At 38.6% G+C, this 14,457-nt stretch overlaps 1 protein-coding gene across 1 annotated transcript in view; it reads left to right on the forward strand.

Annotated features, from left to right (window-relative positions):
• The window catches only part of LOC133764029 (GATOR1 complex protein NPRL2-like), a 69,521-nt gene extending 56,596 nt beyond the window's left edge, over positions 1-12,925 (forward strand). The window contains exon 4 of the mRNA XM_062197674.1: positions 11,894-12,925. Coding sequence (XP_062053658.1) covers positions 11,894-12,880 — 987 coding nt within the window. The 3' untranslated portion in view covers positions 12,881-12,925. The remainder of the gene's footprint in view (positions 1-11,893) is intronic.
• The last annotated feature ends 1,532 nt before the right edge of the window (positions 12,926-14,457 follow it).

Raw genomic sequence — 14,457 nt, forward strand, 5'->3', positions numbered from 1 at the left:
CTGAGCCAGTCCTCACCCAAGAACAATGATATGGTGAAGTTGGCTACGTATCACAGCACCAAGTCACAAAATTAGGGTAAGAGTGATAGGATTTGACATGGTTATGAAGGGATTCCAGTACCCATCTTCCCAGCCACTGCACCACCATGACTGGTGCTGCCTCAGTGGTCATCTTTCTCTATAGGAACTTTTCACAATTTCACTAGTTTCCATTTTCTAAAATGTGCTGCTTGATTGTGCATCTGTAACTACAGGTTACTCACCCATCACATTCTGTATTAGTCTCCTTGTTGGGGGTCTATATGTGCATGGAACCAAAATAGTTAAGTGCATGGAAAAGGTAGCATAGTTTTCAGGTTGTTCTATGAGTATTTTCCTTAATCCTACAGACCAGAATGTCAACAAAGTTCTTCACATTCATAAAAGAAGCCTCTAGAGGTGAGTGTCAATCAAGAATCCTGGTCAAGTCCTAGGAGCACAGGTAAGAATTGTCAATTTCCAGAATCCAAACTCTTTGAAATCCCACAATCATGATTGAGCACTGAAAGTGAACCTGGCCCTCTTTCCCAATATTTCACAAGTCAGCTTTATCAACGTGCTTCCAGAAATAGACTAAACTATGATCAGAGCATTGTGGTTCCCATGTCACCATTCACTTGCTGAGTAACATCAGTCAAGTTATTTTACCTATCTGTGCCTAACTTTCTATATAAAATCAGGGCAAAAATCCCTGGTGCCCAAAATTGTTGTGAGTGTAAATAGAGCTCCATATATGAACACTCCTCAGATGGTGTCTGACATACCCTAAACCCTCAAATATCCTCATATAGTGCAATCTATAAATCCACAAAATTAACTGATTTAATTTCTCCGCATTCTTTTTTAAATTTTTTTTAATTTTAATTTTTTTATTTTTTATTTTTTATTTTTGGACAGGCAGAGTGGACAGTGTGAGAGAGAGACAAAGAGCAAGGTCTTCCTTTTCCATTGGCTCATCCCCCAATGGCCACTGTGGCCAGTGTGCGGTGGCTGGTGCACCACGCTGATCTGAAGCCAGGAGCCAGGTGCTTCTCCTGGTCTCTCATGGGGTGCAGGGCCCAAGGACTTGGGCCATCCTCCACTGCACTCCCGGGCCACAGCAGAGAGCTGGCCTGGAAGAGGGGCAACTGGGACAGAATCTGGCACCCCGCCCAGGACTAGAACCTGGGGTGCCGGCCCCGAAGGCAGAAGATTAGCCTATTGAGCCATGGCACTGGCCTCTCCACATTCTTTGTTCACTGATATTATTCTCAAAAAAATGAGTCTTTTTAAATTACTCCTCATTCGTAAGTATGTAATTAAAACATAGAAAACTACTAGATTGAAGAAAAGATTGATCAGCCATAGAACACAGTTTTTCAACTCAGTTATGGCATCCTTATCATGTGGATACTAGACAGGCATTCAGGGGCTCTGAATTCTGGTCTCAGTCCTACCATGAAGGTAAGCTCAGTGTCTCAAGTGTCTCAAATGAAAGCTACTCTGGCTATGACAGCCTGTGCACTATACATGTAAATATGCCTTGTGACCTGAGCATAGGTCATGCACATAAGACTCTCAAGAACACAGGAGAGCATGTAGTTTAGGCCTCTCTTTTCTCTCTCTCAATAAATATCTGATGGTCTCACCAGGGTGTCCTTATGCTCAAGTACAAGGGACAAATCGCCTTCCTCCTAGAAACTAGGACTCAGAACACAGTCAAAATCCCTAAATGGGTGATAAATTAAGGAATTTTTGTGAAAAGCTCATACTGGTGTTGGAGAATCTGTTATAGAAACAGCCTTCTTCAATCCAAAGCAATCAATGTAGTGACATAGAAAGAAAATATCAATCCCACTTATACAAACTCAGGGAAGACTCATCCAAATATGTGAAAGATGACAAACTCTTAATCATTTTATTTTGCATATTGTACACTGTTGATAGAAAGGATAAGATGAGCTTTGAAAATCTGAAGTTTCTGATACTGAGAGTTTGGACATAATGTAAGGCAGGCACTCAATAAGAAGGAAACTAGTCAGGATCACCAGGACTCATTGTGTTTCCTGGACCCAGATGATATAGAAATAAATATTAAACATACAATATTTCAAATAATTCTCCTGAAATTCATAAGAAGAAAAAATATCTGTGCCTATTATTCTGCATCTCCCTCCAATACCACATTCAATGAGACTCAGACATGATACTTACGACATTTGAGGGGCTTTGGACAATTTACAAGATCATAGAGATCATTTGAATTATGTCTTGTACATGAGATGCCCCCAAAGGTTATTGTCAACAGTGGCTTCAGAACATGAACCAATGAGGTCCCATAGAGATACAAAGATGACTCAAATGCACTGTATATCAGCATGCATTATTTCTTAACTGCTGTGTGATCAGGTAATCATGTTGCAGGCAGTGAGAGCACTCAGATTATGCCTCACAGCCCTCAGGCTAGGAGAGATGCATTCAATAGCATGACTGAGCCAGTCCATATGAAGAGGGTCAGAGCACTGAGACACACAAAGAAAGTGAATAAGACCAAGTGTCAGGGTTTTTGGCTCATGACACCTTCTTCCTCCAAAATATGACAGCATGATCTTGCTGTGCCCCTCACTTCGGTCTACACATTCCCTATGACATCACTCAATTGCATGTTTTCATTACTTCCCTGGAAATCTCCAGATCAATAAATTTCCACATTTCATGAGTGGAATAGTTATTGGATGTCCTCAGGTCAAGGGTCCATAGCTGGTTAGACTGTCTATTTTGTTTACTTACTCAGCTTTGGCTGATTTGTACAATGTGGGATGTGCCAATACTTACTTCTTGCCTTTATATATATATATATATATATATATATATATATATATATATATATATATATATATATTTTTTCCCCTAGCTTCTCTTGTTCCCAGGGGATCTTAGTGTCTCACAGCTTTAAATTTTTTAAAGAGCACTTAATTGCTGATGAAATCAGAATTTCCATCTACAGCCCAACCTCTACCTTCGGTTTCTCTTCTATATTCAGCATAAACTCTTATATTCACTTCTTTACATAACATTCATTATTATGTCTAATACATAGCTTACAATTTATCTTCCTGGCCCTTTGTTTTTCTCTTCCCCACTCTCCCTTTCAGGTTCCTCTCTGTCTCTCTCTCTCTCTTTCCCTCTCTCTATATGTGATATTTAATATATCTTACATACATATTAAACACACATGCACATACACATTCTCCAGTATTCACTTGAGTAATCATCGAGTACTATTTCCCTCTCATACTGTTTCAGGAGACAGCTAAGGATTAATTGGGGAAGACCAGAAAAACAAATTCTCCAACTCTTCTTAGTCTCAGTATGCTTTTCCTGTTCTTTTTCTCTGCCCCCTGTCCTTATCCTTGACCTTGAGGTAGGAGACAAAAAATGGGCTAATATTAGAAAAAAATATTACCAACTTTACCTTTACCTAGAATCTGTGTACAGATACAATAATGGTCAGATGGTGGCCTACATGCCAGATGACCTTGTAACCACACTGAAGGCTGCAATTTACCAAATAGCCAGCCTTAGGAAAATAGTCCTCAGTAGACACATTGAGCCCCTTGGGTCTTGGCCTGATGGCAGGTCCAGTTCTCATGCATGTACACACTTATTGCCTGTGTGAGCCTCATTTAATTCATTGAAGTTCAAAAAGACCCAGTATTCACCCTTCTATTCTCAAATCCAACAAACCTCAACTAATGCTCAACTAATCAATAATTTTACAGTATTTTCTTTCAAAACTGCTCCAAATTCCATCTACTTCCCCCATTGGCAATTTTTATTCTATTATTATTTGAATTCATATCCTGGACTGCTGGAAACAATTGTCTCAAATTGGTACTTATTAAATTGTTCCCTAACAATAAATCATGTATTAGAGCGATTCTTTCCATTTTATAGCATAAACTTTAAATTGTTAAATCACATCAATATATCTATTTACTTAAGATTTTTAAGTGTCTTCCCATTGCACTTTATTTTTAATTACAAGAATGCCTCACACATATTAAAGATTTCCTATACGATCCTGAATAAAGCCTTCCCTTTTTCTGTGGCCTTAGCTTCATAATATACAATATGAACTGAAAATAATCGCATGGAAAGTTAGGGTAGGGGAATCCATGGGTCTGTCACTCCACTGAAACTTCTGATTAGTTAAAATAAGATGATCACAATCAACTCTGTGAAAATTGGTTTCTAATTTGACCATCAAGCACATCCAACATAACTGTAATTTTTAAAGAGAGAATCTGCAAACATAGGTATTTAAGAAAATCTCTTCTGTATATGAATAGAATTGAAGATGAATCTTGATGTGAGTGGAAGGGGAGAGGGAGTGGGGGAGGGGAGGGTTGCGGGTGGGAGGGAAATTATGGGAAGGGGAAGCCATTGTAATCCACAAGCTGTATACTGGAAATTTATATTCATTAAATAAAAGTTAAAAAAAAAAAAAGAAAATCTCTACCAGATCACAATTTGACCCAGGGAGAATGCAGCAGAAACTTCAGTGAACACATCAGGGAGTGTATATTTTGTATAACATTTTGGTAGGCTCACAATAGAAAGCTAAGACTGCAGTCTCCTCAAATATGATAAGCAAAGTAATCTTATTTCCACAATCATAATCAATTATAATACCCAAACTGTCAAATTCTGAGCAAAACCTTTAAAAATTATAAAAGGATATTATGTTTTAGTTAAAGAAATGTAAACTATCTTTAATAAAGTCAATAAATCTGCATGAGAATTGAGGCATAATGGGTAAAGCCACCACCTCCATGGCCAGCATCCAACATGTACACTAGTTCAAGTCCTCATTGTTCTACTTCCTACCTAGTTCCTTGCTAATGTGCCTGGGAAAGCAGCAGGGAATAGCACAAGTGCTTGGGCTCCTTCACCCATGTGGGAGACCAGGAAGCTTCTGGATACTGGCTTTGGCTTGGCCATGTCCTGGAAATTGTGGCCATTTGGGAGTAAACCAGTGGATAGAAGACATTTCTATCTATCCTCTCTCTGTAGCTCTGTTTCGCAAACAAATAAGTTTATAAAAATGTCAATGAATTATAATTACTTAACATTCAGTTAAATGTTCTACAAATGATCAGTGGGTTAAAGGAAACTGTTGGCAAGTTAGTAAGGAAAACATGGGCAAGATATACAGTAAGGAATATAAACAAAAAGATAATCCTGCAGTGAATGTGGGATTGCAGGAAGCTTTTCTATATGTCATTGCATATAAACCCACAAGTGGGAAGGCTGCATGAGAAAGAGATTCTGATAAGCATCAAACACAAAAAGTTGATAAGAAAATGGAAAAGTTACCTAGTTTATACTGTGGGATTTTATACTTTGCCCCCATACCTGATCAACTGTTATTACTTAATTAAAAAAAGTTAATAAATAAATTTAAAAAAACATTCTTAAAACATAAAATCATGAAGGAATAAACAAAAAGACATTGAGGGGATGACAAAATAGCAGAACCAAAGATTACAAAACAGATTCAGTAACAGTTTTGAAGAGGCACAGGGATTAGCAAACTTGAAGAGAAGACAAATGAAATTATCTAGTCTGAGCAGAAGACACATAAATGAATAAAAAGCAAACATCCCAAGAAATTTGTAGCACACCATCAATTGTTCTAAATATCCATAATGGGGCCAGCACTGCGGCTCAATAGGCTAATCCTCCACTTGCGGTGCTGGCACACCGGGTTCTAGTCCCAGTTGGGGCATCGGATTCTGTCCCGGTTGCCCCTCTTCCAGGCCAGCTCTCTGCTGTGGCTCGGGAGTGCAGTGGAGGATGGCCCAAGTGCTTGGGCCGTGCACCCCATGGGAGACCAGGAGAAGCACCTCGCTCCTGGCTTCAGATCAGCGTGGTGTGCCGGCCGCAGTGTGTTGGATGTGGCGGCCATTGGAGGGTGAACCAATGGCAAAGGAAGACCTTTCTCTCTGTCTCTCTCTCACTGTCCACTCTGCCTGTCAAAAAATTAAAGAAAAATAAAATGAATCAAACTTAAAATATAAATCTACATATAAAATAGTTAGAATGAGAAAGAATTAAAATCTCTAGTAGTCTCTCTGAACTATACAAAAGAAATAAGACTCATAAGAATTTTTATTGTATAAATTTCCAAAATGGATTACAAGATACAAATCTGTGGATTTAGAAGTTTATTGGGTCAAAAGTGAAAATTTAACAAAAATATTTAAGTAATATCCGTACTTTGTAACATAAAAGAGGAAGAAAAGACTTAAATAAATACTAAAAGAAGGATGATGATCTACAAAGAGAAGAATAAAACCCCCATAGTTGATATAGTTTCAGAACTTATATAAATATTAAGACATCATAGAGAACCTGCCTTCAACAAACAAAGGTAAGTTTAGATTAATTTATGAGTAAAGTAGATATAGGGATTAGTAGGTTCATAGAAGCATACTACAAAAAGAGATGAAAATGGTCTTTTTTGAATTAAATTAATAAAGCACAAGATAAAGAAACATCAATATATGTAAAACATTGTACTAACAGAGGCAGAGTCCAAGTGAAAAATCAAATATTTAGAGGTCAGCAATGTGGCATAGAGGGTAAAACCACCTCCTGCACTGCCAGCATTCCATATGTGTGCCAGTTCAAGTCCTGGCTACTCCACTTCTGATCCAGCTCTCTGCTATAGGCTGGGGGAAAGCAGTAGAAGTTGGCCCAAATCCTTGAGTCCCTGCACCCGCATGGGAGACCTGGAAGAAGCTCCTGGTTCCTGGCTTTAGAACAGCCCAGCTCAGGTCTTTGCTGCCATTTGGGGAGTTAACCAGCAGATGAAAGACCTCTCCCTCTCTCTGTCTCTGCCCTTTTGTACCTCTGCCTTTCAAATAAACATACATATCTTTAAAAATATTTAGATATGAGTTAAAAATACAAGTCTTTATATATATTTATTTTTTAACTTTTATTTAATAAATATAAACTAAAGTACAGTTTTGGATTATAGTGGCTTTTTCCCCCTCATAACTTCCCTCCCATCTGCAACCCTCCCATCTCAATTACTTGAATCCCATCTCAATTACTTCTCATTATGAAATCTATAAATAGTCCAAAACCTTAAAAAATGTGAAGTCTAAAATAATTTAGTTACAGGTCTTTCCACTAAGGGATAATGAACTTCTATTAAAAACCAGCAAGTTCATATTCACAGTGAAACTGAACAGATGAACAGACACCAGAGGAAACAGGACAGTTAAGTTTGAACATGAAACTCATAGCCTGAATGTAATTTTATACAATATTTTTAATGTGCCAGCATTTTTAACATAACATTTCACATGAGATTAGGTGTGGGGTTTTTCTCTTGTGATGAGCACACAGCAAGTTTCAGACTTTGAAGATTTTGAGTTTTGATGTTTAGTTTATGAAAAGCAAATTTTATACTACCCAGTAGAAGGGAAGAGGAGGATCCTTATAGAAAGATATCCGTTGCCCCAAATCTCATTACTTTTAACAAAAATTCTTACACTATTTTTGAGTAAACATTCTCCTAGTTATTGTAAGCCTTTAAGCCATTTCCAGATTTCTGGAAAGGTGTATATTGACAATTTTTGATTTTATAGAGGAAATGATTTTTTTTAATTAGGTTGTCATTCCTTTTTCCTTTCTTTTCTTTCTTTTTTTTTTTTTAAGACAGGCAGAGTGGATAGTGAGAGAGAAAGACAGAGAGAAAGGTCTTCCTTTTGCCATTGGTTCACCCCACATTGGCCGGCCAGTGCACTGCTTCCGGTGTGCTGCGCTGATCTGAAGCCAGGAGCCAGGTGCTTCCTCATGGTCTCCCATGCAGGTGCAGGGCCCAAGGACCTGGACCATCCTCCACAGCATTCCTGGGCCACAACAGAGAGCTGGACTGGAAGAGGAACAACCAGGACAGAATCTGGCGCCCCAACCAGGACTAGAACCCTGAGGTGCTTGCGCTGCAGGCAGAGGATTAGCCTATTGGGCCATAGCACTGGCCGTTGTTCCTTTAAAAATGTATTTTGTACTTAATTTTTTTGCTTCATTTTAGTCCATTATTTTCATTTCATCTGTTATTTTTTTTCTTTTCTTTCTATTTATTTTATCATTTTTGGCCTTTCCTCAGGGTCATTTTTTATGGTCATTTATAACACTTAGAACTAAGAAGATTTTAAAACTAAGAAACTTCTAAAGCTTTTAAAATCATTCTTAAATAACAAATATTTTTAAGTCAAAATCTCTCTCTCTCGCTCTGTGTGTGTGCACTGAGATTTGACTTTTCCTCCCACTTATTAGTCTGAAAATATATTTCTCTAGTAATGGGAAACTGTAAACAAATTTACATTTTAGTAGACTTCTAGACTTAAAGGATCGCACAATGGCCATTTGATGGTTTCAGTTAGCCAAGGCATTTCAATGGATTATTTTTCAGTTTTTTTACCTAAGAGGTAGAAATATTTTGATGTATTTCCTATTTATCAAAGTCAATGTTGTTCCATCATTTAAAACATAATCATAACTTTCTCTTCAGAATATCATTAACTTGATGAAATCTTTACTTAATATATACTAAATTGATCTTCTGTATATAAAGAGAATTGAAAATGAATCTTGATATGAATGGAAGGGGAGAGGGAGCGGGAAAGGTGAGGGTTGTAGGTGGGAGGGAAGCTATTGGGGGGAAGCCATTGTAATCCATAGCTGTACTTTGGAAATTTATATTCATTAAATAAAAGTTAAAAAAATCATTAATTTGAGCATTTTTGCTGGGTATAATGTTGTAAAGTAATGTGTTTTCATTCTTTTAAGACTCTAAAAAGGTGATTTTATTTGTCATGTTATTGTGGTAGCTTACTCTTATATATATATATTGAAAGAAATATCTGAAGTGGCATTATCTGAAAAATATATTTTGAACTGAAATATTAATGCTTTTAGGGTGATCCAGGATGATCTTTTGGACTTTATGATGGCATTATGGTAAAATATACCATTTTCAAATACAAAAAATGTACAATATTTCAGTTATGTCATGTCATCATTTTAAGCACATCCTAATTTCAACATATGTGACAATATATAAAACTTAGATTGGAAATATATTAGTTTGTATTGAAATGTTCTGAAAGCTTGAATAATAAGAATGCCAAATTTATGGGAATTTCAAGGGTCAGAATGTAAAGATGCAATTTTGTTACCCTTTCCCCAATCTTAGCTATAACCTTGGTTCTAACTACCTATTTTGTATTGTTTCCTTAAGTTTATATATAAGTATTTCATTAATATATTAACAAGCCATGTTTTTCTTTTCTCAGACTTTTCTCTATTCAGTGTTTAAGATAATTGCATGCTTGTTTATTACACTCAAATTCTTTTAGCTGTCAAAACTAATTTATTTTAACTCTTTTAGTAATATTTCTCCAGCTTTTATTCTGTCACTATGCTAGTTGAGGTCATGATTTTCCATTTTTTCTGTGTGGTGTCATAGTAGCTTTTAAATGTTCTTTTTCCATTCTGCTTTCTAAAAAAGTAATTGCGTATTTCCCCAGTTTGGATATTTTTTAATGATTTGTACTAGAACAAAAGTTAAATTCCTTTAAACTGACATAGTTTTCTTTTATTCTGAGTTTTATATTTGTTCTACTTCATTGCTACATCAAGAAGTATGAACAGAGTGCATATATATTTTTTCTAATTTGCATTTGCTGGGATTTTGTGTTACTCCAATATTTAATTTACTCAATTTTCTTCACCAATATGGATATCCTCTCAGTTATATTAAGAAAGAGTAATACCTTGATCTATTTTAAGCAAGAAAGACATATTAAGGGACAGAGAATCCAGCATATATATTAATAATATTTTTACTTGCTACATTGGCTTCCCTTGGATATTCTTGGTCTTTACTGTACAACTGTCTACACTCTTTCATTCCTTGATCTTTCAAAACCCAGAAAGCAAACAATTCCATAGATATTTTCCTATCATTAATATTTAGTATTTATTTCCTATTATTAGTATTAGATATTAGTATTTGCTAAGACTCAGGGTAAGTATTAAAAAAGTGGAAGAGTTCAGGAATCTAAAGTTACATGTTACACGGGTAAAATACTCTGATGGTATAAGATTATTTCATTTGTAAAGCAAATTGGGGTTTTAAGTAAATCCAGGATCTTGTGTACAGTATACCAGATTCTGTACTATCATCACCTGTATAAGATTTAAATGTACTTATTTTCTGTGTGTCTATGTGTCCAAATAACATTAATACATCTTATAAAATTATTTCATTAGTTTCTATTTTCTTAAAGATGCATTTTATTTATTTGAAAGACAGAGTTACAGAGAGAGGTAGAAACAGAGATATAGGTCTTCTATCTGCTGGTTCACTCCCCAGAAGGCTGCAATGGCCAGATGTGCCAATCTGTAGCCAGAAGCCAGGAGCTTCTTCTCGCTCTCCTATATGAGTGCAGGGGCCCAAGGACTTGGGCCATATTCCACTGCTATCCCAGGCCATAGCAGAGAGCTAGATTGGAAGAGGAGCAGCTGAGACTAGAACCGGTGCCCTTATGGGATGCTGGCACTTCAGGCCAGAGCATTAACCCACTGTATCACAGTGCAGGCCCCACTTCGTCAGTTTCTTTAGTTTTTAAACATTTCCTTTTCACTTTTACGGAAGATGGAAAAATTGCTTTGTTATGTAAGTGAAAAGAGAATTCATTCATCAATTAAAGATAAAAATATTCAGAGATTGGTGTAATACTGTCATTTTTATGCATTTTAGATGACATTAATTCATTTTTTATATCTTGTTTTGCTTAAAATTTCTGCATGTGTGAAATTACTTTTCTCTATAACACAAAATCCATTGTTGTTTATGTATGGAAAATGAGCTCTATACTGGCCACAACATGAGTTATTCTGGCAATGGGATACTTAGCTTTCCTGTTCTAAATATTCAAAAACTACAACTTTAGAAATAAGTGTATTTGTTTACTGTACAAATGTCTTTCCCACCATTTTGAAAAAAAACCTTATCTTCCTTTGTTAAAGCTTTCTTAAAGCTACTGCTATCTACTGGAATTTACAATTGTGCATAATGCTGAACAACTAAAACTACTTACTTATTGGCTATGGCAGCTTTTCTTATAGGTAGTTTGCATATATTATGTGATTATTGGAAAAGCATATATCTATAGCTAACAACATTTATGTTAGTCTTTTTAAAAAGAGACTGACATCTACTCTTCTCCAGGCTATAGCAGAGAGTTGGATCATTGGTGGAGCAGTCGGGAGTTAAATCAGTGCCCATGTGAGAAACCAGAACTGCAGGTGGTGGCTTTACCTGCTAAACCACAGTGCCAGCTCCATGTTAGTCATTTAAGAGTGCATTATGATGCTTACTTAGAAGTAAATGATTGAATAAATACTGGCTGGCGCCGTGGCTCAACAGGCTAATCCTCCGCCTTGCGGCGCCGGCACACCGGGTTCTAGTCCCGGTCGGGGCACCGATCCTGTCCCGGTTGCCCCGCTTCCAGGCCAGCTCTCTGCTGTGGCTAGGGAGTGCAGTGGAGGATGGCCCAAGTCCTTGGGTCCTGCACCCCATGGGAGACCAGGAGAAGCACCTGGCTCCTGCCATCGGAACAGCGCGGTGCGCCGGCCGCAGCGCGCTACCGCGGCGGCCATTGGAGGGTGAACCAACGGCAAAAGGAAGACCTTTCTCTCTGTCTCTCTCTCTCTCTCACTGTCCACTCTGCCTGTCAAAAAAAAAAAGAAGTAAATGATTGAATAAATACTAATAATTTAGGAGTCGTAGAACAAGCTCATCACTGTCACAGCCATGGAGAAGCTGATTGGTTGCCCCGTGTGCATTGAGCACAAGAAGTACAGTCGCAATGCCCTCCTCTTCAACCTGGGCTTTGTGTGCGATGCCCAGGCCAAGACCTGTGCCCTGGAGCCCATCGTGAAAAAGCTGGCTGGCCACCTGACCACGCTTGAGTTGGAGAGCAGTTTTGTGTCCACCGAGGAGAGCAAGCAGAAGCTGGTTCCCATCATGACCATCTTGCTGGAGGAGCTCAGTGCCTCTGGCCGGTGCACTCTGTCCATTGATGAGTCCAACACCATCCACTTGAAGGTGATTGAGCAGCGGCCGGACCCCCCTGTGGACCAGGAGTATGACGTGCCTGTCTTTTCCAAAGACAAGGAAGACTTCTGTAACTCGCAGTGGGACCTCACCACACAACAGATTCTGCCCTATATAGATGGCTTCCGGCACGTCCAGAAGATCTTGGCTGACGCGGACGTGGAGCTCAACCTGGTGCGCCTCGCCATCCAGAACCTGCTGTACTATGGCGTTGTGACACTGGTGTCCATCCTGCAGTACTCCAATGTGTACTGCCCGACGCCCAAGGTCCAGCACCTGGTAGATGACAAGTCGCTGCAGGAGGCATGTCTATCCTATGTGACCAAGCAAGGGCAAAAGAGGGCCAGCCTGCGGGATGTGTTCCAGCTGTACTGCAGCCTGAGTCCTGGCACAACTGTGCGAGACCTCATCGGCCGCCACCCCCAGCAGCTGCAGCATGTCGATGAACGGAAGCTGATCCAGTTTGGGCTCATGAAGAACCTCATCTGGCGACTACAGAAGTATCCTGTGCGAGTGTCTCGCGATGAGCGAAGCCACCCTGTGTGGCTTTACATGGGTTGCCATAGCTACGACGAGATCTGCTGCAAGACAAGCATGAGTTACCATGAGTTGGATGAGCGGCTGGAAAATGACCCCAACATCATCATCTGCTGGAAGTGAGGCTGCTGGTGGCTGCGTGGGCACGGTGCTGAGCCCTGCCTGGCGCCTGGGGCTAGACCAGTAGGTCAGTCCGTTACCATCTGATTGACCTGCAGTCCTGACAATAAAGTCATCCATTTCAGCCTAAAAAAAATCTTGGAAGGATTTCAATCCAGCCATAATGTTTCACAACAATTGATATTCATTTTAACACAATTTAAAAATATCTTATTTATTATAAAGTCAGTCGTGAGAAAAATGAGACTATTCTGGCAAACATAGAAATTTGGTGTTAATCACAGCTTAAGGCCTATTGTTTAGATTATTTTTGTATTTTGTTTTAATGCTACTACTAATTCCTTGTGCTTAGTGGCTTAATAAGTGCCAGGAAATGTTCTAAAAATAATGTATGGGCATATGGACTATACCATTGTATTATAGATGAGCAAACTTCTTTGCAAGGAATCAAGGAAATCTTGATCAATACATTTACATAAAGGGTAACAGTTTTTAATGACTTTCAGAATCACCATGATAGTGAAACTAATTATGAAACATAGTTGAAATAAAATGTTCTATTATTCTGTTTTGGGAAGTTAATCATTAACAGGTTACTTTTTAAATATATTTATTTTATTTATTTGAAAAGCAGAATTACAGGGAGCAAGACACAGAAAGTAAGAAACACACATAGGAAGAGAGATATACCTTCCATCTAATGGTTCACAATCTAAATGGATGCAACAGACAGGGCTAGGCCTGGCTGAAGCCAGGAGACAGAAACTCAAACTGGGTGTCCCACACAGGTGGCATGGGCTCAAATATTTGGGCCATCTTCTGCCTTCCCAGATAAATTAGCAGGAAGCCTGATCAGAAGAGGAGCAACCAGCTCTCAAACTGGCACTGTGATATGGGATGCTTGCATGGCAAGTAGTGGATTAACCAGCTGAACCATAATGCCATCTCCACTAACATACTCTTTTTAATAAGATTTTTTCTATCTAATTGAAAAGCAGAATGGCAGGGGTGGAGTGTGAATGAGGGAGGGAAATTGATCTTCCAACCATTGGTTCACTCCCAAATGGTTGTAACACTGGGGTTGTGTTAGGTGGAATCCAGGAGTCAGAAACTCGATAATACAAGTCACCCACAGCGTGGCAGTGCCCCAAGTACTTGAGTCATCTTCCACTGCTTTCCCAGGTACCTTAGAAAGGAGCCAGAATAAAAGTAAATCATCTGGGATTTGCAGGTGGTAGCTCATCCCACTGTCATAAATAAATTTTAGATTTATTTATTTGAAGACCAAGTGACTGAGAGGGATAGACAATATGAATAGATTCTCAACAATTTCTGGAGTTTAATTTTGAAATACATGACTTGTGGTTTGGGGCCATTGTTGTGGCTCAGCAGATAATGCAAAGGCATCTGATGCTGGCATAAAATGAGTGCCAGAGGCCAGCGGTTCCACTTCTGATCCAGCTTCCTGGACCTATGTGCTGGGATCCCTAAAAGTCATTTGAGAGACCTAGATGAAGCTACAAGCACTTTGCTTTGGCCTAGCTTAGACCAGGCCACTGAATCCATTTAGACAGTAAACC

The sequence above is a fragment of the Lepus europaeus genome, chromosome 7, assembly GCF_033115175.1.
Source record: "Lepus europaeus isolate LE1 chromosome 7, mLepTim1.pri, whole genome shotgun sequence".
Taxonomy (NCBI): Eukaryota; Metazoa; Chordata; class Mammalia; order Lagomorpha; family Leporidae; genus Lepus; species Lepus europaeus.